Here is a 24,844-nt window from a genome sequence, read left to right as displayed (position 1 = left end):
GTTTGTGCCCAGTAACTATGTTCTCTGCAATATAGGGTTACCGAGCTCTGCAGATAATGCACTTAGGGTAAGAAGAGCCATATCAATTTTGGAGTCAAAAGGTCATAGTTAAGGTCATTATGACTGAATGAATGTTTTCCACACAATAAAATTAGTTCTACATCACAAACCAGGAAATGACACTTTGGATGGCTTGCACTATGAGCAAAGAAGAACCCTATCAATTTTGGGGTCAAGGGTCACAGATCAAGGGGAATGGCTCTTGCACAAAAATATTGGCAATCAAATGTTTAATTTCACCAAAGTGTGTTGATGACTTACGCATTTGGAAAGAAGCCTTCTGATTTGGTTTCAAAAGGTCAATTTACTTTAGCTGATAGAAGACTTTTTTAATCTATTCATTTAGGGGTCAAAGGTCAGGGTCATTGTGACTCAAAGAACAAGATGCTTAAGTGGGCCCGATATTGCTCTGCTCACTTATGTAACAGTTGACCATTTCATAGAGCAGGTTTTTGTAGATGTGCAGAATCTCTTGCTCATAATGTTGATGATAAGCCCTGATTAACACTGGATCAGAAATATGGCATTCAAGAGTAGTAATAAGCTCATCCAATCATCTGTAAGATCACCTACTTAATATGCACAGATCTTGGCAATTATTTAAATTGTCCAAGATCATAATGATGTAAGTTTGATAAAAGTTTTATCAAGAAATATGACCTTGAGAGTGGCAACAAGCTCAGCTAATAATAATTATGTGTGCATCTTGCATCACACACATAAATTGGCAAGATGATGAAAGGTCAAAACTTAACTGAGGTAATGACAAACAACATTCCAATTTCTGGTCTATCAGCAGTCTTCCCTTGCATCAGATACCTGTATATTTTTGTAGTAAGGGCAAAGCAGACTAATAGTTAAGTAAAATGATGACAGGGATGGGTATCTGTTACAAGGGACAAGTGTTTGGAAAAAGTTTTCGTTAGCCTTGTACTCACTTATAAGTTGGGTCCAATGGCAAACAACATCTTCCATATGAGCCATTACATTAATTGCCAGCAGATCATGGTATGTATTTGTCTGTTCTACTGATTATTCCTAAGAAACTGCAGACTCGGATCTGTCAGTGCATTATGTGATGACAGATCTGGGTCTATGCAGTTTACAGTTGGGTCTGACTTGTAAGACAGTATATATGTAAATTACAAAGTCTTGGTCATTTGTAGAATGATTTTTATTTATAAATCTGACTAACATGCCCATCAGCACGCATTTTCTATCCTTTTGAAACACGTACATGATTTGTATTTTGACTTCTTTTTTTTAATATACTGATCAGATGCACCTTGATATCAATAACTATGTGGTAAAATTATGGAACCCTTCACCAGATCCTACAAATAAAAAATAAAAGAATTTCATTAATATTATTTACATCGAGTTTTGCCTCAGAATAGTTTCCCGGTTATGACATGCATTATGTGCAAAACTTTAAAGTTTAGAGAGCCATCTGTGTCTTTTACCCAAGTAGTCATTATATTTTGTGAACATTATTTTTCTCTTGATTGAACATTTTTCTGAGACGGCTCAATCCAACTTGCAGAATGTTTGTAATAATATTTCGGTAAGACTATAAATAAAGTATCCATGTCCGTTAATATATTCTTCCAGTAAATGATCAATATCTAAACCATGTCTCTTTGCACTTGCACGTAAAGGCAACAAAAAGGCACATTTTCCAAATAATCAGATGCTTGTACACATTATATTTACTGCTATTGTACTGTAACTATTAATAAGTTGAGCTACAATGAAATTATTTTCTTTTGTCATGTTTTGATTTTGCAAATTAAGATGCACAGAACTGTTGAGGAATTTTTTTACAAGCCAAGGTGCTTGGAGAGATTATCTTATTATGGAAATGCTGTTTGGTAAAGATACACAAAGTGGATTCATACCTGGTTGACTTTAAGTGTTTCTGTCCAGTCCACTGCAGCAATTTTGGGAATAACCTTTAGTATCACATTTCTAGCTCTTTCCGAGTTTTGTGCAAATGTAGCCATCACACTTTCAACGTTCACCTGTACAACAGATGATTCATAACCAGTTCAGATATACATTTAGTTTACAATAATGACTGTTGCATATAGAGAATATGCATCATAAGAGGAGTTTATATGACACAGTCCTTCTATGACCTGCAGAGTTTCATTTGGGGCTGGATGCTACACTTAGTGGGTACAGGGGCTGATGTGCACAGGCAGGCAATTGGTACTGTAACTTTGGGCTTTGATTTAATTCCCAGAGTTGTGTTATGAGTCTAAAAACGATTTGGTAATATAGTGTCTCCATGTAAATTCATTTTATAATATCATCCACCTTCCTGCAGGATCCAGGCATTGACATCTTTCTCTCTATATGCACGCCTTATATATGGCATGTATAAATTCAACAATGACAATAATGGACTTGGATTTCTGTAAAAACCAGAAACGTGTTCATGAACATCAATGCTCCACCAAAAAGCTAGAAATAGCCTACAAGCAAAACTTAATCAAGACATGATGGATGGACAAAGGGAATATTCCTATCATGGATTATGACCACAGCAGAGACTTTACAGATCTGGACTATAAAGTTAATCATCGCATGTGTAAAACAAGAATATTAAGAGCAACATAGGTATGACATACAAAATACTTATGACATACACTCGTGTATAAGTTGAGTCCAACTGAAAGTTACACATATCCAGTTCTGCTATCACCTAATTCATTGGCATGTCTGGGTCTATAAGTTTTTGGGGAGTAATCAGTTAAATGACACAGACTCTGATCTGCTGGCACATTATGCAACAGCAGCTAAGAGCCTAGGTTGTTTTGCAGTTGGACTTGCAAGCAAGCATATACAGTCATGAAAGTGGTAGAAACAAAAGTCCAGCCTGTATTTTATACATAGGGTGCTAAGTTTGATGTTTATTGTTGAAGTGGAATCATTGATCATATTTGATGTGTTCTAAAATGTACAGTTTCTGTAAGGTTCTCAGTTTTCTTGTGTTTTCACATCCTGTTTTTTGGCCTTCACTTCCTATTTTGAAATACATTTTCCAGTCTTACTGTAATCAAAACAATTAGTACATTATCTGTAAAGAATGTGCAGCACAGTGTACACACCACAATAAAAGATTCTGTCATAGCAGGTCAGGGTTGATGTGTGCTTTAACCCGTAATGGCTCTTCATGTAAAATGTACTTGGAATCCAGGGAAGACTTTTTTAATGTGGAGTAGTCACGCATAGATACAAGTTAGAATTTCTATTATTTTCACTTGAACTCTTTAAATAATCAAAGTTTCCTAGCATATATTTTTTAAAAAATGCCTTCCCTGGGTACCATGTATATTTAAATGGGGAGTCAGAAATTCTAAACTGTATCTTTGAAAAACATGTACATGACTTGTTTATGTTATATTTAACCAAACACTTGCTGTTACACCCTCATCAATCAGGCTTTAGACAAAACATTCATGTGAGACTGCTCTGATCTCTCTAACTGATAAATGGCTTCAAGCACTTGATCAAGGTAGAATAATAGGATCTGTATTTGTAGATTTCAGGAAAGCTTTTGACATGGTGGATCCCGAAATCCTTTTGAAGAAACTGAAAATTTACCAATGTGATGAAAGAACAATTAGATGGTTTACTTCATATTTAAGTGAGAGAACACAACATGTTTACATAAATAATGTTCTGTCTGAACCTGGAACAATAAGATATGGAGTACAACAAGGCTCAATTCTAGGTCCATTACTATTTATATTATTTGTTAATGACCTACCACCTTGACCAAGGGACTCAAATTCATCTAAAGATCTATATGCAGATGACGCATATAATGCCAGACATCCAAACCACAAAGCATGAACTGGAAATTTCTTTACAGGATGCTGTAAACAAACTGGACAATTGGTGCATATGCAATGGCATGGTGGTAAATACTGGTAAAACTAAAATATTACTTATCTCAACATGGCAAAAAAGAACAAATCCTGATAATGATGAACTATGACATGGAAGAATAAAAATTTGCAAATGGTCTTTTGGTAGATAATAACCTATTATGGAGTGAACATATAAAACATACTGGTAAAAATTTCAATTCAAGTTTATGGCTTCTCAGTAGGACAAAACATTTCCTCCCTGAAAGACACAGAAAACTATTATATAACAGTTATATACAATCCTATTTAGACTACGTATGGGGTATAGCAAAGCTTGCACATGTTCAAAAAAGAGCATTTGGACTAATATCAATCCAGAAAGTAAGCAAGGAAAATTTAGCTGGTAAGTTAAAATATTACTTACTGAAGATCAAATCCAGTAGAGAAAATCCAAATCAATGTACAGGATATCCAACAATAGTGCTCCTGAATACTTAAAAATCACTTTTCCAGTATAGGCTACCTGGTAATACTCCCCACCTGCAATCCATGTCTACCAAATGGCATAAAAGCCCCAAACCAAATAAGGAATTATTCCACACAAAAATTCCAGTACTTTGGAATACTGCTCTTGAATAGTATTCCAGTTGACATTCAAAATGTCCACTCTATTTCCTTCTACCAAACCCAATATATCCAGTGGCTTCAGATATGCAGTTCAAATAAATAAATTCCTTTGTATGAAGGCTTCAGCCAGTTCTGTTACCCTCTTTATATAAAGTCATTATTAATCTTCTTCTTCTTATTATTATTATTATAATTATTATTAATGGAAGAGCCCTAATTAGAATGAATAGCTTATCCTCATCAAACATCATACTATGCACACAAAAAACTGGGTCTACAGTGTATATATTTGTGAGAGCAGTATAGAGGAGTAAATCGAGTAAAAGTTGTTTTCCCATTTGTTTCTGTGGATGACTACTTACAGATGCTACATCTTCTCTCCAGCTGTCATAATCTGTAACAAGTCCCATTGAGGCATAGCAGAGTCCCAACTCTTTTGCCAATATTACCTTGAAAAAATATTTTGTGTTTATAGTTTCATGACCATAGTATGATACACATTTAATAAACAAACATAATATACATATAAATAAATTGATATTGTTGGATTTTATGACCTTAAAAAAGCTGAAAGAAGAAGCAATCAATCAGTATATTTGACTTGGCTTTATGACTATAATTTAACATGAAATCAGTGACTCAAACTACTGATCTCTTATTCTGTTGAGAATGAATTGTATTTTCCAGGTTGCTTTTTGATCATAGTTTTTATCTGACAGATTTCATATTAACAAAGACAATCCTGACATTTAATCTCCATCTGATGTATCAGAAATACAGACTCATAATATGGCCATATGGCATTTATTATACTTCATATTGGACTGGTTCAATTTTTATTCAACATCATCATAAACACTTTGTGAAAACTCATTATGTCAATAAAAGTTGTGGAAGAAGTGAAGCAAAAATATTTTTTAAAAAAAATACCACCGTTATAGCAATACTACAAAATCCACATTTACAATACTCAGGATCTTCATTACTTCAGGATTAATAATAGATGCCCAATTTTATTTGCATGTCTTGTAAGAAGTGTAGCAGACTAGCAATAGCCTGATAGGACTACAATAGTGGCTATTAGTTATATTAGCAACATTTTCACTTAGGATCAACTAAATACAGGTGCTGCTCGATTTACACCAATTTGATTTATGTGCTTTCATTTTAACACCATTTATAATGAAGAAATAACATTCAATTTGTGCCTCTGTACCTGTTTTTACACCATTGCTGGCATTACTTTAGATTTATGCCATAAGCTCTGGAACACATCTATGGCATAAATCAAGCATCACCTGTATTATAAGAAATGTTGATATGACAAGCCATTTACATGACAACCAGACCTTGAGAAAGATGAGTATACAAGCCTAGAATTTAACAGTTAACAGTTTACAGTTAACATACAGATATGGACCAAATCAAGCAAGCAATGAGGGCCAAACAGAAACAGGACTAACTTCAGGCACAGTTGTCATGTTGATAGTGTGGGCTCCCCAGCTGTTCCACATCTTGCTTTCAGCCGTGGAAGAGAACCTAGGACCTTCAATTGTCAACATAGTGCCTCCCATGTGTCCTTGTAAATCCAGCTCCTTAATACATTCCATGATGATCTGAAAACATGATGCCTTTATCATCATAGGAAATTTGTAAGAAGCAAACAATTGTATAGGTCAGCAGCTTAAATATGCACTAAATAAAATGATAGTACCATATTGACAACTAAAAATTAGTTTGGAACATTAAGTGAATAAAAAATGTAGATGATCTGAAGTGCAAAACAAGAAGTTAAAAATTGATAATAATCCAAATGAACGAATGCTGATAAGTGATGTCCATTAGCCTTCATTCAAAGCAACCATGAAAATAAAAATACATGAAACAACATGATTCATTGATCTGCTTCAATTTAGCCATAAACTCATTCATTGAATACTGTAGCTGTACATATATATCTCAATCTTTTCTTGAAGTCATAATCATACAGCTCAAACTTTAGAAACCAATTACTTCAAGTATCAATATACACCTCTCCCTTGATAACTCGTGCACAACGGGTTCCAAAACAGACTAAACTATACGCAAGGGCATGAGTTACTGAGGGATTTAAAAAAAAAATGGGATGCCATACCCACTGTATGTCAAGAAACAGGGGGGGAGGAGGGTGCAATGGGGCTGTTTAATGGCCGAATAATTGTAAAATCTTGTGTGAATAAGAGTCAATAAAGATCATTTTCTGTGAAGTTGTTCACTTTTCTTTGTAAATTACATATATTTTCAAGATCATTAAGAACATTACTCCAAGCTGTTTCAACAACCATCATGTGTACATAAAATATTGTGCATTAAGTTGCTGCTTCTTGATTCACAACAAAATAATATTTCATTTTTTCCCCTCCAAACTCAGGGATATTTATTTTGTGAAACAACTGTCAATGTCAAAACTAAATTTTTGGGGTAATGTTCTATCAGTGAAACTCCTTGTCATCTTTGAGGAAATCTCCGAGTGACAATTTGGGAATTTTAAGTTGACTACAAAGTCTGTAACTCAGTTTCTCCATAACCAACCATATATGATAAAAACAGAACTTTTCGTTCTCCAAGTGTGTTTGACTTGGATACTTGCTATCTTTGATCACATTTGTAAATGAGTAAGCCAATATAAGATAGTTTAATTATATTACTCAAATAATATTTATAATGGTGTTCAATTCATCAAATGAAATGAGTTGACTGATACGTCTTGAGCATCTAGGATCTGCATGCCTTTTAATGTTTCTTTTATTTCATCCTTTTGAGTGTAACAATACATCAAAATGTTTGCAAGTCGAGATCAAAACACGGTTGGCACTTAATTAGGTTACCACAGAAACACTTGCAGATATAGCAGTGATGGTAGAATGACATTTTTCACATTTGGTTACAAGATGCCATATCACATTTATGATGATTATACTGAAACTTAGTTTAAATATACAACTAAATGATGAATTTCACTTGACAAAACATATTTATATGGTATTTATTTATTAAAGTGTTGCCACCAAAAGACATTAGTGACATTTTTAGATCAAAATTTCATGTTGAATATTGTTATTTACAGTGTACAAAGAATGTTGGTTGGAAAGAAACTTAAGTAAAATGTATGATTTATTAAAAGTTGTGAATTTCATGAAAAGTCAAATTTCTCGTTGCTAACCAGTTTTTGATGTTAAAACAAGCACTCTATCGAGTTTCGTTTACCAATTTTGATCATGATTTTCTTCATATCATGCAAATATGAGCCAATTTTGGGGGCATTTTCCACAACAACAAAAAAGGACCCATGCTGACCCCACAATTATAAGCAGGTTTGCAAGTTATCTGGGCTCAAGCTATCAAGGAAGTGGTGTATATGGGTGAACTATGCTGCATATAAAATGTTTTGTGCCAAAGCATCTTTTTGGTTTAAATTTGCACAAAATAGTCTTTAATATTATCTGACTTTGGAAGTAGTCACTTTAGTGATACAGAATTTGTGAAAATTGCAAAAAATAGTTACTTTATGACTTTTTTATCCTTGGTTTAATGAATATTACTGCCATCCTAATAAGAAAGCAAATTTTTAAGTAAATTATGTTTCTCCAAGAATACTTACCCAATCAAGTTACGTTAGGAATATTAGCCTGCTACCTCACAAATCCATCTCTACTAAAAGACGAAAAAGTCTAATCCTGTCTATGTTTAGATAGAAAAAGGGCAGAAACTCTTGCTAATTACCTCCCCTTGATATCATCAGTTGTTACCAGTTTTTAGCCGAGCGAGACACAAATGTGGACACTCAAATGGCAGGGTGGTTGGGAGTATTTTTAAGTAATGTGATTGGGTAAGAATTCTTGGAGAAACATAATTTACTTAAAAATTTGCTTTCTCCTTCAAATATATCCCCCAATCACATTATGTTAGCACAATAAGTAATAGGAGGAGGGGATGCTGAGCATCCAACTTCTACCTTGAGTATCTTCCTGAGGATGAGTGGTTGGATTCCCCATATGAAAGATAACCCATTCTCCTAATGACACAAGCAACAGAGCCTATGATCCTTTGATCTGGGACTCTTATATGTTGAGAAGATAAAGTTGAAATCTTCTCACCGACAAAACTTTTCACTGGCGAATCCAGTCAATCTAACAGGCTGTGTTGATCGATCGTGTTGGATCTGGTGGCTGTCTGTGTTGCTGCCACCTGCCCTACCTAATTCAAGTTGTCTCTGTGATGCTAAATTTCTGAGGTAAAACTTGAGAAGGTTGATTCTGCATGCCAGCCAACAACTTCTAAAATATTTTAGATCATAATGTTGCATTCGAAAGCAAGGCTCGCAGAGATGGCTCAAGACTTCTGAGCTGTAATCTATGTGAGGCTACTCTGATCTGGTGCGATGTCAGAGTACACCAAGCACATGACCCATTTCGGCAGGAATAAAGTTCGTGAAGCATGATATCCTGTGTTATGGCTCACAGCAATTGCTTGAAACTTCGAAGCAGTAAGCTACATGAGGCGACTCTGATCTGGTGAGATGTTAGAGTACACCAAGTGTACTAGCCACTTCAGCCCTGAAGAAAGGGCTTGTGGGGTGAGACCATGTGTTCTGGTTCACACTAGAAGGAAGCATCATTTGTGCATGCCATGACATATCTATGTGCATTGCAAGTGAGTCCTTGGGAGCATGAACAGGATCTTGCATGGTTGCTGTTCTCAACCTGGCTATAGAAGAGAGCCAGCAAGGGATGATTGTTTGACTACTGACAAGAAAGTAACCTATTTTGGGCTATGAATCCTGATATCATGAGAACCACCAAACCCTCTGATCTGAACTGAAGGAAATTTGGGTCAGCATAAAGGGGTATGCAGCCCACGTATCCTGCATGCAGAAGCTAAAGCTATCAGGAAACATGGTCTGTATGATAGTGACTTTAACTATGTGTAGTCTAGAAGTTCAAAGGTATTCAAATCGAGCCATGTTAAAACCCAGGATTGGATCCCTTTGGAGACAAATAAGGGATATTGGTCAAAGAGAACAATATTGTCTAAAAGATCAGACAGGTCTCTATCCTACCCAAACATGCTGCTATGATGCCAGAACATGTCCAATATCATGGGGTGGTAGCCTTTGGTAGCAATTGGGAGATGACTGCTTCTCCTCTAAGAACAGAGCCAGAGAAAGTTGGCCAGTTGAGGGATAGAGGCATGCAGATGAGCGGTATAGTCGGTTACTCTTGATATTCTCTCCACAAATGAAGGTTTGAATTGTCTGACTCGCATGGCTGTCCTGGTAAGAGCTGAGCATGAAGAAGAAGAGGGTGGTTGATTCAGGCTGGCTGGAATCTTCCTGGATGTATTATCATTAGGAAAAGTTGATCAGAGATACAGTGCTTGTCCATGCAAAGAAGGGCTATCAGGATCATCTTGCCATTCTGACCCTGTAACTTTAGCACCAAAGGAGGGGTGGCAGAGGCCCACAACCCCTCCCAAAATGCTGACAGCACATACCATGACCCAAGCTGTTGTGTCTAGAACTGGGGAGATGATGGTGGGTACCTTTTGATACCACTTCTTCACGAAAAGGTTGATCATCGGATGTCCTTGAAGTGTGTACATCCGAGTGATGACAAATTGATGGCAGGACCATTCTGTGTGAAGGACATGATCACCTCTGGATTGATTTTTATCTGTCAATCTACCGTAACAGCCATGACCTTGAGCATTTCTGTGAGAACCTAATTAAGTGCCGATCGTGTTTTGATATCGGACTAGCAGAAGCATTTGTTGTATTGTTGCACTGAATAAAAAGCAGGCCTTTTTTCTATTATCACGTTAATTATGTCTTGAATCAAAGGAGGTGGAATTAACAAAAAAGTTAAAAGGCATACAAATCCTACATGCTTAAGAACCAGCAGCCCCGTCATATGTTGGGTAACTCATTTCAATCGATCAATCAAACACTGTTATAAATGTTAATGTTTATGTACTCTAATTAAATTACCTTAAATTAACCTAAACAATCATAACTGATTAAGATAGCAAGGCAACCCAGAGAAATGAGTACTTCATAAATAAAGAGCTTTGTTTCACAGATACGGACAACTGTAGAGAAAATGAGTTTCAGAGAATTCCTGATTTCGCACATAGAGATATCCTCAAGGATCATAAGAAGTTTCACTGTTACTTGCAATGAAATCACAGCATTATATCTTACTAACTTAACAATGAAAAAAACTGAGTTTCAACATAGACAATGGTCTCATGAGATATTGTGGGTTTTTTATAAAAAGGAATCTTGTTTGGAAGTGTATCAAAAGTTAGTTTGGTTTTCTGCTTGGAAGATCCTTTTTTTTGAAAATACTATCTATAACATTCTGGAACCAGACTAATCAACAAAACAAAAAGCCTTCACAAAATACGCGAATGTTTTTGAGCACCATGTTGAAACCAGCCAGAATCATGTTATCAAACTTTCTGATGTTGGACATTTTAAAAATAAATGTAATTTATACAGAATACTGAACAACTTCATTGGAAAAAGTGCTTTATTGACAATTATTCTTGATGCGATTGTAAAATGAGGATAATGAGGATTCAGTCATTAAACAGCCCAGTTTCCTCCCCCCCCAACCCCACGGTGCTCTGGATGTCTAGCGAGTTATTTTGGAGGTCCCTCGGTAACTCGCACCTTTGCTTATAGTGCAGTCTATGATTTTGGACCCCAATGTGCATGAGTTATCAAGGGAGAGGTGTATGTGACTAACTAGCAAATAGAGTAAATTATCCAACTTTCCCACTAACTACATAGTATAGATGTTTTACACATAAAATAACAAAGCAAGAGTCATGGCTTACTAACATGCTTTGAAACTGCATATAGATCATTTAAATAAATATTCTGCAGAAGTTACACAGAAGACCCAAACTAAGCAGAAACTAGTAATATACTGAAGTTACGAAGTTATAAATTGTAAAATAAAGCATAAACCTGCAGTAGATCAATAAATCCATACTATAAACGCAAAATGGGTCCATAGGAACACAAAAAAGGGCTGGATTGTCAGAGGCTATTTCATTGCATATGTCTCAGCACACAGCAAAGCTATAAACTGGTGACACCTGGTGGTATAAAGTGGAGGTAATCGGCAAGAGTTACTGCCCTTTGTCTATCCAAAAATAGACAGGATAAGACGTTTCTTGTCTTTTAGTAGGGCTGGATTTGCAAGGTAGCAGGCTAATATTCCTAACATAATGTGATAGGGGAATGTATTCAAAGGAGAAATCGGACAAAACATCACTTATGAAAGCTTTGTTTTAATCAAGGTTGCAACAACAACAACAAAGATTTTTGGCTAAGATGATTACTCCTCAATCAATGGCAACAGTCTGGAAGAGAATTTTATATGGTAATTGGTTATAATACGTTTTTTTATAAGCTTCTCATACGCTCATTAATTATGCATTTTGGTTATCCTTATCAAATTTATCAGGAGACTTTTGAATCTTCCAGATTTATGCTGGAAGAGAATGCTATTTAAAATACTGAGGATGAATAAGTTTACATTAAAACAACTCCTGCAATGAGGCAACAAAGTGAAATTTCCTTGTATTTATCACTGAAGTATGTGAATGGTAGTTTTCATAGAGGCTATCATATAAAAGTGCCACTCTACATTCTGTAAAATTAACTTATAAATGGTCCAGCTTTGTGTATAATTTACCTGGCTGGTGCGTGGACAGAAAGGCTTGGACATTTGAAGATGGCAAATGCCTACTGGAGCCCCTGGTGACCCATCATAGAATGTCTGTTGCCTTCTGTGTGTCCTAAAATGTCAGAAACAGATCAGAACATTTGAAAGCTAGTTCAAGTTGCAATGGGCGCATTACAAAGGGCATCATTCTCTACACTTTGCTCTGAAGGGCTTTAAACAGAAGAACTTTTGTTGGAACCCCACCCCCATATATAGGCAATCAGGGGCCACAACTCTTCTAAATGATGCCTTTGAATGCTGGAAATCCAACTGATTCAATGTCTCCTCAATATAAAGGTACATAATAACTTTGGCTGAAAAGAAGCGTTCCTCAGTAAAGTTATACTGTGGAAAGGAAAGTTAGAAGAATGGCATCTTATGAGCCAATACACATCTAAATCAGTACTGAACACTGGATATTAAACTCATTCAGACTGGGCTGAACAGAATGGCAATCAGGGGCCATAAGCCCAGTAAATGATGTCATGAAATGTTGAAATTCAAATTCACAAAATCTTTAAACTGAAGCCACATGCAAAAACCTTGGTGAAGTCATCTTATGGAAACAAAAGTTAGGAGGATAAGCAGTCTGGGTACCATTACTTTTCATTATTCTGTCTTGATTGGTTTTTGCATAATCTTGCTGACAAGGTCATTGGGATGAATGAATGGCTTAGGAAAGACCAATTATGAGCAGATAAAAATAAATCATGATGCTGTGGTGGCATAAAAAGGAGAAAAATGAAGTTGACCTAAGTCTTCATAACACTGCCCAGAATAACAAATTTTATTTTATCTACGCAGATCTTCATAATTTACTGAATGAAAATTAAAGCAATGAAATGCATAAATAAACTTCTAAAACAGACCATGATTCAGTCAGATTTTGAGGGAGGAAAATGTGCACAAGTTGTCATGTGACAGGACATACAGACTGATATGATCCACGCTGTATGCATTGTATATAGTATAAGCTATAGGCACAAAAAGTGCCTTTAACCACATGTACTACCTATCTATAAACTGGTCCAGGACCACAATGTCTCCAGGGTGTATGTTTTCCTGCAGTGAGCCACAGGCTGTTGTGACTAGAACATGAGTACAGCCCTCCTCCTTCAATGCCCATAAGTTAGCCCGATAGTTCACATTGCCTGGCATGATGGTATGACCCCTCCCATGTCTGCAAAGAAGGAATAACGTAAAATACATGCATTATCACTTGTATCAGTAAAACCATGTTCAACATTTTTAAATTGATCTCCAAAAGCACTGACATGACAAGAAATGTTCATTATTAACAAATAAAGAATTGGCGATGAAATTGCTATGTATGTATGTATATATATATATATATATATATATATATATATATATATATATATATATATATATATATATATATATGTATGTATGTATGTATGTATGTATGTATGTATGTATGTATGTATGTATATATATATATATATATATATATATATATATATATATATATATATATATATATATATATATATATATATATATATATATATAATAATGCAGTACAATATGAGAAAAACTAATGTATATTCCCTAATTAATATCCCCTCCCCTTTTTTACGAATAAAACATTAAAACTTACCAAGAATCATCACCATTCTCTAATCCATAAATGCAACAATTGAATTAAGTTGTTCCCAATGACAATTTTAACATAATCCCATCTTCATGTCTTCATTTTCATGTTTTCTATCTACATTATATATCTTGTTGGCACAGTGTTTGCCTTTTGCTTCTGCTAACTTTATGACTTTTTTAAAGGTGCATTGTAAGACCTGTGCTTTTCAATACCTGTATGCTTCAGATCCATGATTACAACAAAATGCTACAGCATTCACAGTGGATCACACTGTTATAGTTTATATATCAGTGCATAAATTACTAAAGTCACAGGCATACATGTAGTGTTAAACATGATCCAAAAGCTAGGTGGCAAGCTCAAAGACTTACTAGTTCTACTTCAGCCAGCTATGGAGTTAGAAAATGTGCTGATATTTACAATGACTGAATTCAGAGCAGAAAGATCCCTCTATGTACAGTGTGGTCATTATAAGAGTACATCAAGTAGTGTTAAACATGATGCAATACCTGGGTGGCAAGTTAAAAGACTTGCCAGTTCTACTTCAACCAGCTGCCAAGTGAGAAAATGTGCTGATATTTACAATGACTGAATTCAGGGGCAGAAATACATCCTGATATACATATGGTCATTATAAGAGTACATGAAAAAAACAACAACTTAGCTTCAATTATTGAGCTCTAATAAACACCACCCTTTTGGAAAGGGTATTAACTATTGAATATATGATATCTTGCAGGGGGTATATTCCTGGGGTTTTCTAAGGATTTTAGTACTGAGGGTCCTATGAGGAGTTCTGTTTATTATTATAGTACTTATTACAAAAAGTCTCAGCCTGGTTTTCACACATTATTTCTGAAAGTGGAATACTATACCTATGGGGTCAAAGGGAAACTCTGAATGCATTCCCTAAACACTTTGGTTTAAAATTCATAAACTGACTATGTACAGTATCCTCATATTATCTTGTTTATGTACATGTATGTGAAATATATATCACATTACCTTGTTTATATGCATGTCTGTGAAATATATCTCAAATTACCTTGTTAATATACATGCATGTAAATATTCTCATATTACCATGTTTATATACATGTAAGTGAAATGTCTCACACTACCTTGTTTATATGCATGTATGTTAAATATATCTCTCATTACTTTGTTTATATGCATGTATGTGAAATATATCTCACACTATACAGAATGTATGTGAAATATATCTCAAATTACCTTCTTGTTGTTGTATCGTTTAACACAATTTTTCAGCACAAGATAGGCTATACATGGCAGCCAATATAACTGGTGGAGGAAGAACCCTGGAAAATCCTGGGAAGAACCACCGACCCATGAGAAGCTACTGGCAAGCTTTCTCACATTACCTTGTTAATATACATGCATGTGAAATATATCCCACATTACCTTGTTTATATACATGTAAGTGAAATATAACTCACATTACCTTGTCTATGTATTTGAAAAATATATCTCATATTACCTTCTTTATGCTTGTTAAAGATATAGTACAGTAAAATGGGGATATCTCACATTATCCTGTTTATGCATGTGAAAGATATGGTACAGTAAATGGGAAACACCTCACATTATCTTGTTTATGCATGTGAAAGATACAGTACAGTAAAAGGGAAATACCTCACATTATCCTGTTTATGCGTGTGAAAAATATGGCACAGTAAATGGGAAACATTTCACATTATCTTGTTTATGCATGTGAAAAATATGGTACAATAAAAGGGAAATACCTCACATTATCCTGTTTATGCATGTGAAAGATATGGTACAGAAAAAACAGAACTATCTAACTTTTTAACAATCTGATGTTTAGGAAGTGTCTCCAGATTCACAATTAATTTCTGAAAACATGCTGAAATGATCAGAAAAATCTAAAACATTCAATTTGTGTTACCTTGCCAACAGGATGCAGTCAACACCTTGAATTGCTCCTAGAAGCAAGGCATCAGATGGCTACAAAAATGTATATTAAGGTTAACTTTCAATCTGACATGAAAATTTTAAATGAACAATACTGACATGGTGAGTGAAACATATTATCTGGATACATTACTATAATGGGTTTGTATGATATGATTGTTTATATTGTATATTGTCCACACATTCCAGCTACATTACAATAATGAGTCTGTGTGATCTTGTTTATAATGTATATTAACCACACATTATCATCTAATGATTTAAGCAATTTGTAACCTTCTGAATGATATCTGCTCTGATCCATATGTAATAAGTTACATCAAAATTTAACACACCTAGAGTATTGTGTAAATAATGGTAGTCTGCAACGTCAGTCTCAAAGGGCAACATAATTATTATCATTATGTGAGATACACAGAAATGGTTTTGAACACTTTCAATACATTCTGAATATGTACGTCCCAAAATTTCAGAACCACAACATAATACATGTTTCACTACATTATCAAATATTTTTAAAACATCAACACAACTAAAGTACTCTAAATTTCCTTTGGTAATAAAAAAAAAATGGCCATAACAGATTTGATACTCTGAGCTACTAATATTTCTGAAGCCTTCATCCAGGATAATTTTAGTGTAAACAGAAGACCCATATATTTGAAAAATGAAACTGATATTGGTGATACTTCATATTATCCAAGCATTTGGGATATATTACTATAACGGAATTGTACAATGATATTGTTTATGGTGTATTTAACCATACATAATGTACATCAAATTGAAAACAGCATAAAACCAGATCTGCCACTGCATAATGTGCCAGCATAAACTCTGATAACGGTTGGTGAATTATGCAACAGATGAAAAGGATTCATGATGTTCCCAATTTTGTCATACATTGTTCCAAATATGGTGCCCATTATACATTATGTAATAATGATCCAGGCTGTTCCCAATTTTGGTGTACATTATACATGATGTGATAAGGCTTTGTAATGTTTCAAATTTGGTGTACATTATACATGATTTGATAAGTGTTTGCACTGTTTCAAATTTGGTGTAAATTATACATGATTTGATAAGGCTTTGCACTGTTTCCAATTTGGTGAACATTACACATGATGTGATAAGGCCTTGCACTGTTTCCAATTTGGTGAACATTATACTTGATTTGATAAGAAGCCACATAATGTGTTAGGGATCCATCTGGTCTCTAAGTGAACCAACATCATAAGCTTTGAATGAACCCATTTCTTAAGCACTGAATGAACCCACTGCATAATCACTGAATGAACCCATTTCATAAACATTGAATGAACCCATTTCATAAGCATTGAATTAACCCATTTCATAAGCACTGAATGAACCCATTACATAATCACTGAATGAACCCATTTCATAAACATTGAACGAACCCATTTCATAAGCACTGAATTAACCCATTTCATAAGCACTGAATTAACCCATTGCATAAGCACTGAATTAACCCATTTCATAAGCACTGAATGAACCCATTGCATAATCACTGAATGAACCCACTTCATAAACACTGAATGAACCCATTTCATAAACACTGAACAGTACAAACTAGAACAATGATACTGAATACCGGAATAACATTTGTGAATATTGTAAAGAGTACAACTCCTGACACAGAGTGAGAGATTAGTAAAGAGTGAACTGACATAGCATAAACAGAATATTTTAGCTGCTTTAAAAGAACTACCGTATTTCATGTAATTTTTCGAACACAAAAAAATAATTATTAATTTCACTGCATGAAAAACTGTATGTAAAATAAATAATTATTTTTTGTGGTACTGACCGTGTAAGAAAAAAAAAGGGATCATACCTGAACAAGTTTTATGGAAAACATGCCACTCAACAGCCTAACGGTACAAACGTACAAAGTAAACATATATTTTCTGTCTCATTCTGCTCTCAATTCAAGAATCCAATTACAGTAAAAATAAAATTACTCAAAAAGATTTTTTTTTGTTATTTGTGAACGAGAGATAAAGAGAGGATGTCTCAGTGTGCAAGCTTGTCTGAATTTAGAGCACAAGTAGCTGTTATGTTGTGTAATGTTGACAAGATGATTAAGATGGCTTGAACATGTATTAGTTAAGGGTATTATTTATTGATAAATTGTACACAACGACATGAGTCCATAAGAAATAAAGTGCAACTTGTATTTTTACAACAGCAATAATCTCATTATCAAATTTCAATAAAAAAAGAACTTGAAATCATGTTTTAGTTAATGCACGTAAGTGTGTATGCACACACACGTGTGTGTGTGTGCACACATGAGAGAAAGAGAGAGATGAAACAAAACTTTGTCAGTGTACAAAACCGTATTTATTCAGGGCAGCTTTTATTTGTAGCTTTTGCAAACAGAAAAAGACTGTATTATGAGTTATCTGACAATTGTGATAATCCTCATGTATTATGACCATACTATATTCCATTATCAATAAACACTGCTAAATCAACAATTCATTCTTGTTTTAATTACAATGTACATTGTCACAACTACCACATGGCTATGAATTGTTATTTACACAGTAATTAAACATGCTTAGTGCTTTGGTTATTCCAGTTGAATCCAGATTGAGGGCAAGAATCAACAGAACAGGTCAAATCAGCGAGGCTGCCTGTAGGGAAATGAGGCTCTCTTTAGGGAAATGAAAATCTGTCAATGTGTTACTGAAGCCATTGTCCATACAAAATTTGTTATAAGGACAAGTGATCACATGCATTACTTGTTATTCAAACTCGCCAATAAAGATAATGGAGGGGTATATCATAGAATAGATTTGCAATAAAATGCTAATTATATCCAAGTCAAAACAGAACAAGCACTTAAAAGATAGTATATGTATATATACTAATTGATTTAACAGAGTCCGCGATTGTAAAATTTATGATAGAAAATGACATGGTTTTTATATTTTATGTTTGTATGACTATAATGAAACAATAAGACTAGTTGACCAATGGTCTGTGGTCTTCACTTTAGCATGTACTGAGATGTAATTTTTGTAGGATAAGAAACCATCAAAGGGCTTTCAAACCCATTTTAAAATGCATGTGGTGTTTTGTTACAGTGACAGACTTAATAAGGAGAACTAATTAATAATAATATTTAAAGGTATGGTCTGTGAAGTTCTATGTCCATTTGTTAATAAACACCAGTAGATACTGGAGTGACAATAACAGAGTTTATGCATCAATCATTGTATTTTCTCATCATCAATTAATTATTAATTTTTGTAAAAACACAATGGCAATACATTATTTTCAATATTTTTTGAAAATGTAAATCTTCTTAGTAGAAATTTTATGTCCAATAATTTAATAGATTTTTCGAAAACTACAATGTGATATGTATGAAAAATTATAATACATTTAAATAATTATGATTTTGATAACTGGTTTGTGCACCAAAAATTAAAGGGTACAAAAAAATACATGAAATACAGTAATTATGCCAATCACTTAAACCATTACAGTAATATACCTTATCATACTTCTCATGCTACTGTTGCCACACACATTACCTGACGTTATAATGCATGTCCATTTTCTCTATAATATTACACTCTAATAAACCTGTTGTAGAAATGTGTTAAAAGTTTGAACCAATTATCAGATGACCAATTTTTGTCCTTTGATAAATCTTTACTCTCCACATTCTGCTAATGATAAAAAGATGTTTGTTTTTAAGTTTTTATTCTCAACTGTCTGTTCACACTGAAACTTTTTTAAATATTTATTTTCAACAAGCAGCTAGATGTCATGCCATATTTGTGAATAAAAAAACAGGCAGCTGAAAGAAGTTGATGGAAATGTTCTTCCAGTTTGCCAAAAGCTCTCAACTTATTTCACTCAACTTTTTATAAACAGATAGTTAACAGTTAGGTAGCTTCAATTATTTTCTATATGTTTTGCTATTTTTTTAGGTCTCTGGTGTTTTCTATCAACAAAATGTTATTTGAACCTAAAAGGGTTGAAAATCACTTCAAAATTTCTACTTGATGCAATCTGGCCTGCCTCAAATATTTTTTTTTCGTTTGAAACACTGGATTATCAAAACATTAATAACTGTTTCTTGTTGGATTTCTAATACTCAATATCAAGAATTATATTTCTCTTCTACTCTCTTTCCAAAAGAAAATAATATCAATGTACCATGTATACTTGCTCCAATGTGAAGTCAATTTGCAAACAACAAAGATGCCTTTAACAGGGAATATAAATATGTAAAATTCAAAATGAAATGAAAATGTTTTTGGTGCTCATATGAAATGAAATAATATGACATAAAAATGAAAACCCTTTAAAGTAACAGAAATGAGGAGTTTTTAAAAGCAACATCAAAACTATACATTGATACAAACTACTTTGATTTTGATGTCAAATTGGAATAATTTGATCTTTCAATAAGTAATAAGTAGGAATGCTACAGCAACATAACAACAAATTGCAACAATAAAATACTACCTTTCCAAATGGAGTTTCTACATATTTCTCTTGCTTGTTCTCTAGAATGTTCGGATTACTCAATCCTGACCCTCCAATGATTCCAATCTATAAAATATATAAAACATCTATATACAGTAAGGCTTCAAAAACTCAAACATGAATCATCTGAATGACAAGCTCAGTTCCAACATATTGTTACCTCTGCCATCTTGGAAATCTCAAAACTAATGAACCAAACAAATCTGGATTAAGATGTAATATGCACTCAGAGTTGAATGTATTAAGAGAAAGGGTGAAATCTGATCATCCATACTTCCCATTTTGTGAAGAATTTTCATGAGCTTGAATGATTGAGGTTGTATGTAGGTGCAATATCCATATAAGTATTAATATCTGTGGACTTTTATTGTCTGCTGATAATAAAAAAAAACACAAAAAATGCTGACTAGGGAAACACACAAACCAGATTAGCTACTATCAATGTAAACCATAGTCCACTTACAGAATGCATTTCAAGACATTATTAGTCAAAATGGAACCTTCATCGGACAAAGAAGAAATGTACACATATATCATGAATATGATGATGGATAAATAAAACTTCATGTTTTTGAGATTTTTGAGTGAGAGGATATATGCACAAGATCATGAATCAAATAAAGTCAAGCATATAGCTACAAATATCAAATTACATTACAGAGTTAAAACATATACAAATACACTGGTCTTTCAAAATTTCTCACTTTTTATAAGAAAATCAGTTTACTTTGTAGTATTGTGTAGTAAAGTTTCTATTCTTTCTTCCATGTTACTTTTGTTTTTATTTGTGTCACATGCATAAGCTGTTACATGCATTTGCAACAAAAGATGGATAGAACCTTAAGCATTTAGAGCATACCAGTATTTAGGGCTGTTCCAGTAAAATATACTTGGAAACCAGGGAAGACATTTAATGTTAAGCAATCAGCCATAGACGCAATTTAGAGCTTGTGTCATTTTCATATGAACTCAATGAATAATCACAGTATCTTGGAAAATAATTCTTAACAGAGTGCCTTCCCTAGGATACCATATCTCTTTATATGGAACAACTCTTGCTCCATATGTGTATATACATGGTAAAATTTACCTTTACACTTGGCATTCTGTCCATATGTGTATATACATGGTTAAATTTACTTTTACACTTGGCATTCTGTCCATATGTGTATATACATGGTTAAATTTACCTTTACACTTGGCGTTCTGTCCATATGTGTATATACATGGTTAAATTTACCTTTAAACTTGGCATTCTGTCAATATGTGTATATACATGAGTAAATTTACCTTTACACTTGGCATTCTGTCCTTCTCTGTGTGGTCTGAAATTGAATGAGATGAATGTGTCAAAAGCCATGATAGAAATAACTTACTGCAGAATACATATACATGCATCATTCAAAATATAAGCAAATCACTTAAAATGTCTTCATAGAACATGAATGCCCTGACACTGGGGAGTGTTATATATACTCACCTAATAGAAGGCAGCTACCATATCAAGTTGCATAACCCTGCAGCCAAATTACAGTACATAAGAAACAGATTTTAACATAACAGACTCTTACCAACATTTAATAAAAATTTACTGCAATCAATGAGAGGCATAGACACTGAGAAAGCTGTAACTGACTTAAACAGATGACTGAAGGTTGCTGATGTACAATAAATTGTATCCCTGCAGACAGATGGGTATCCAGAAAACTGAAATTGACTTAAACAGATGGCTGAAGGTTGCTGATGGATAAATAAATTGTGTACCTGCACACAGATAGGTATCCAGAAAACTGAAACTGACTTAAACAGATGGCTGAAGGTTGCTGATGGATAAATATGTTATGTACCTGCAGACAGATGGGTATCCAGAAAACTGAAATTGACTTAAACAGATAGCTGAAGGTTGCTTTAGATGGATAAATTGTGTCCCTGCAGACAGATGGGTATCCTGAAAACTGAAGCTGATTTAAACAGATAGTTGAAGGTTGCTGATGGATAAATAAATTGTGTCCCTGCAGACAGATGGGTATCCTGAAAACTTAAACTGACTTAAACAGATGGTTGAAGGTTGCTGATGGATAAATAAATTGTGTCCCTGCAGACAGATGGGTATCCAGAAAACTGAAATTGACTTAAACAAATGGCTGAAGGACAATAAACTGTATCCATGCAGACAGGTAGGTATCAATAAAAAGCTGAAACTTAAATACTAAATTTCATTAACAAAAATTTCATTTGCAAACAAATGGAAAAAGGATACTGATGGACAAGGGAAATGCTTTTACTGACATGCCTCGTCCAAATATCTAATGGGGCATACAAATAATTATAAAAATTAGCCACTCTGAATGCATGAAAAATCAACACATATACTCTGAATGTTAGCTCTAGAAAAAGATACGCTACAAACTGTAAAAGAATGATCTATATCCATGTAATTAAATCAAGTGTCACCTTACGATAGGTTGTTGCAGTGCTTCTGATCACCGTATAAAGGTGTTGACTCTTGCTCTATGAGAACTGCAAGCAAGTCTAACCTATCTACCCTTTAAAGTGACCCATAAATTCATGTACAATGCTCCAGATGACTACTTATCTCATGATAACACACTTCTCATGAATTAAAATAAATTACGGTAATTACAGTAACAAATATGCGACAGAGACTAAATTAGACCTTGTCAATAAAACTAGCGTTGGTTGTACAATTTCCAAACGTTTTTCTTTGCCTTAAACCCTTTGCCGGTTTAGGTCACTTCGAAATTAGTACACGCCTGACAGTAAACGTCCTAGTTAACAGATAAGAAAGTATGGTTTATGGAGAAGGAATCCGAATGAATGAATTAAAGGAAAACAATGCACGTGTGAATTGTTTATTATAGCTTGGATTTATTGCACCAGTTTTTCAAACTTACGGTAACTGATGTGTACAGCAAAATCTTCATCGTTTAGTTTGAGAGCTTTGTATGTAAAATTATGGTTGTTTGTGGTAATGACACTAATAATCGGTTGTTGTGTCTTCTCCATGTGTGTAACCTATTTTCGATGGTCTTATTATGGCTTCACCCATTTCTTATATCTCGAGCGTTTTGTGCTTAATTTTTATCGGGAATTTGTTAGCGCACGAATCAGTTAATCTGTTTCATTTTAGATAATTATTTAATTCCTTTAACCTTATATAACTTCATAATAATTAGTCCTACAATGTAAAACGTCTCCCTAGCCCTACAGTACAATGAAAGACATAGCACATGTTAATTTTGTTTTAGTGCTATGTCTTACTACCCAAATAACGGGCTTGTATAGCGTGTTCTGATGTCGGTTGACATCGGAACGAGTAGTCAAAATTTCAGGAATATCTCACACACTTGACAGCCCATATCAACACTCTTCCACAAATTGATATATAATTAATATACTTTGTGCAGTTTTTATACTGGTGGAATAAAAATCTGACATTAGCAAATGGACATATTTTTATGTTCCATTGACATACATTTGAATTTGTTGATATGTGATGGTAGGTAAGGTAGGTTCATATGGGGGATATGCATAGCTGCCAACCCTCATGGGGTCAGTGGTTCTTTCCGGTGGTTTTCCCGGGTTCTTCCTCCATGATTAATACTGGCCACCATGTAGAGCCAATGATGTGCTGAAAAATGGCATTAAACACAACAACAACAACCAACCCTCACAATTTTGGCGTGAATTTCACAACTTTTTCAGCGATTCACTGATTCATGCCGTATGCAAAAAATCATGAATTCCCCAATTCTTAACTATTTTAAATCCTTAATAAAATAACAGCTTTCCCATTAAGCGCTAGTCATGATATTGGCAGTTGCCTTAACAATCCAGTACTGCTGGTCACGATATTAGTGCAACTGTAGCTGATTGATACAGTTTGCCCAGTAGCAAGCATTTTAGCATGTTTTAATCTATATGTTTAAGAGTAGTATTACATAAGCTTTCGAGAGAAACTGGGACCTAACTGGAATTTCGCTCTGTGCATGCGCCACAAACACTGATTTGAATTACCATTTGGTACCACATCTTGTAAACGTCTTAATCAGCAAGGAAAAAGATACATATTGCACAAAAAGTGAAGTTTAGTTTGGAATACAGTGCAACCCGATATGATGCAGCCCACTATAACGCGAATTCGGATATAATGTGGTCGTGTCATGGCTCCCGAAATTTCATATATTCATTCGCACATGAAAAAATATTTTTTGTTTAAAGTATGTGAAATAGTGTATAAAAAATTTATTATTATTATGGGGAAGAGATCATGTATGAATTCGAGTTTAATATGATCATGGCATGATTCCTGAAATTTTAAATACATGTATGTGTATTTTTGTCGTACCGGGAAAACATTATTTTTTTAAAAGGACGAT

General features: G+C 34.2%; 2 protein-coding genes across 6 annotated transcripts in view; one reads left to right on the top strand and one right to left on the bottom strand.

The window, feature by feature from the left end:
- Positions 1 to 1,216: 1,216 nt before the first annotated feature.
- LOC149807188 (S-methyl-5'-thioadenosine phosphorylase-like) lies at positions 1,217 to 23,242 on the bottom strand. Of its 5 annotated transcripts, none has more exons than XM_089963307.1 (10): positions 23,122 to 23,242; positions 21,735 to 21,769; positions 20,424 to 20,510; positions 15,886 to 15,944; positions 13,353 to 13,520; positions 12,311 to 12,413; positions 6,029 to 6,181; positions 4,928 to 5,014; positions 1,959 to 2,081; positions 1,217 to 1,394 (listed from the first exon to the last, which is right to left on the bottom strand). In XM_089963307.1, exons 2-10 carry the CDS (start codon positions 21,747 to 21,749, stop codon positions 1,353 to 1,355), a joined length of 837 nt encoding a protein of 278 aa, XP_089819433.1. In that variant the 5' UTR covers positions 21,750 to 21,769; positions 23,122 to 23,242; the 3' UTR covers positions 1,217 to 1,352. The 5 variants fall into 5 exon arrangements, with proteins under 5 accessions (XP_089819433.1, XP_089819462.1, XP_089819444.1 ...); XM_089963336.1 differs by having other exon boundaries at positions 23,089 to 23,236; XM_089963318.1 differs by lacking the exon at positions 23,122 to 23,242 and adding an exon at positions 22,899 to 23,064.
- A 23-nt stretch (positions 23,243 to 23,265) lies between these two features.
- The window catches only part of LOC149807187 (DNA-directed RNA polymerase I subunit RPA1-like), a 125,458-nt gene continuing 123,879 nt past the window's right edge, over positions 23,266 to 24,844 (top strand). The window contains exon 1 of the mRNA XM_089963294.1: positions 23,266 to 23,360. The gene's annotated coding sequence lies outside the window, so the exon portion shown is untranslated. The remainder of the gene's footprint in view (positions 23,361 to 24,844) is intronic.

Source organism: Sinohyriopsis cumingii, chromosome 1 (assembly GCF_028554795.1).
Source record: "Sinohyriopsis cumingii isolate HCF-2022 chromosome 1, ASM2855479v2, whole genome shotgun sequence".
In the NCBI taxonomy this organism is placed as follows: domain Eukaryota; kingdom Metazoa; phylum Mollusca; class Bivalvia; order Unionida; family Unionidae; genus Sinohyriopsis; species Sinohyriopsis cumingii.
Note: the sequence above shows the minus strand (reverse complement) of the source record. Positions and strands in the feature narration are given on the sequence as shown.

Coding starts and splice junctions, on each gene's coding strand:
- LOC149807188 (XM_089963307.1), bottom strand. Junction 6,182..12,310: donor TCTGTCCACGCACCAGCCAG/GTAAATTATACA, acceptor TCATGTTTTCAG/ATCATCATGGAATGTATTAA. Junction 2,082..4,927: donor GGAGAGAAGATGTAGCATCT/GTAAGTAGTCAT, acceptor TCTGTTGTACAG/GTGAACGTTGAAAGTGTGAT.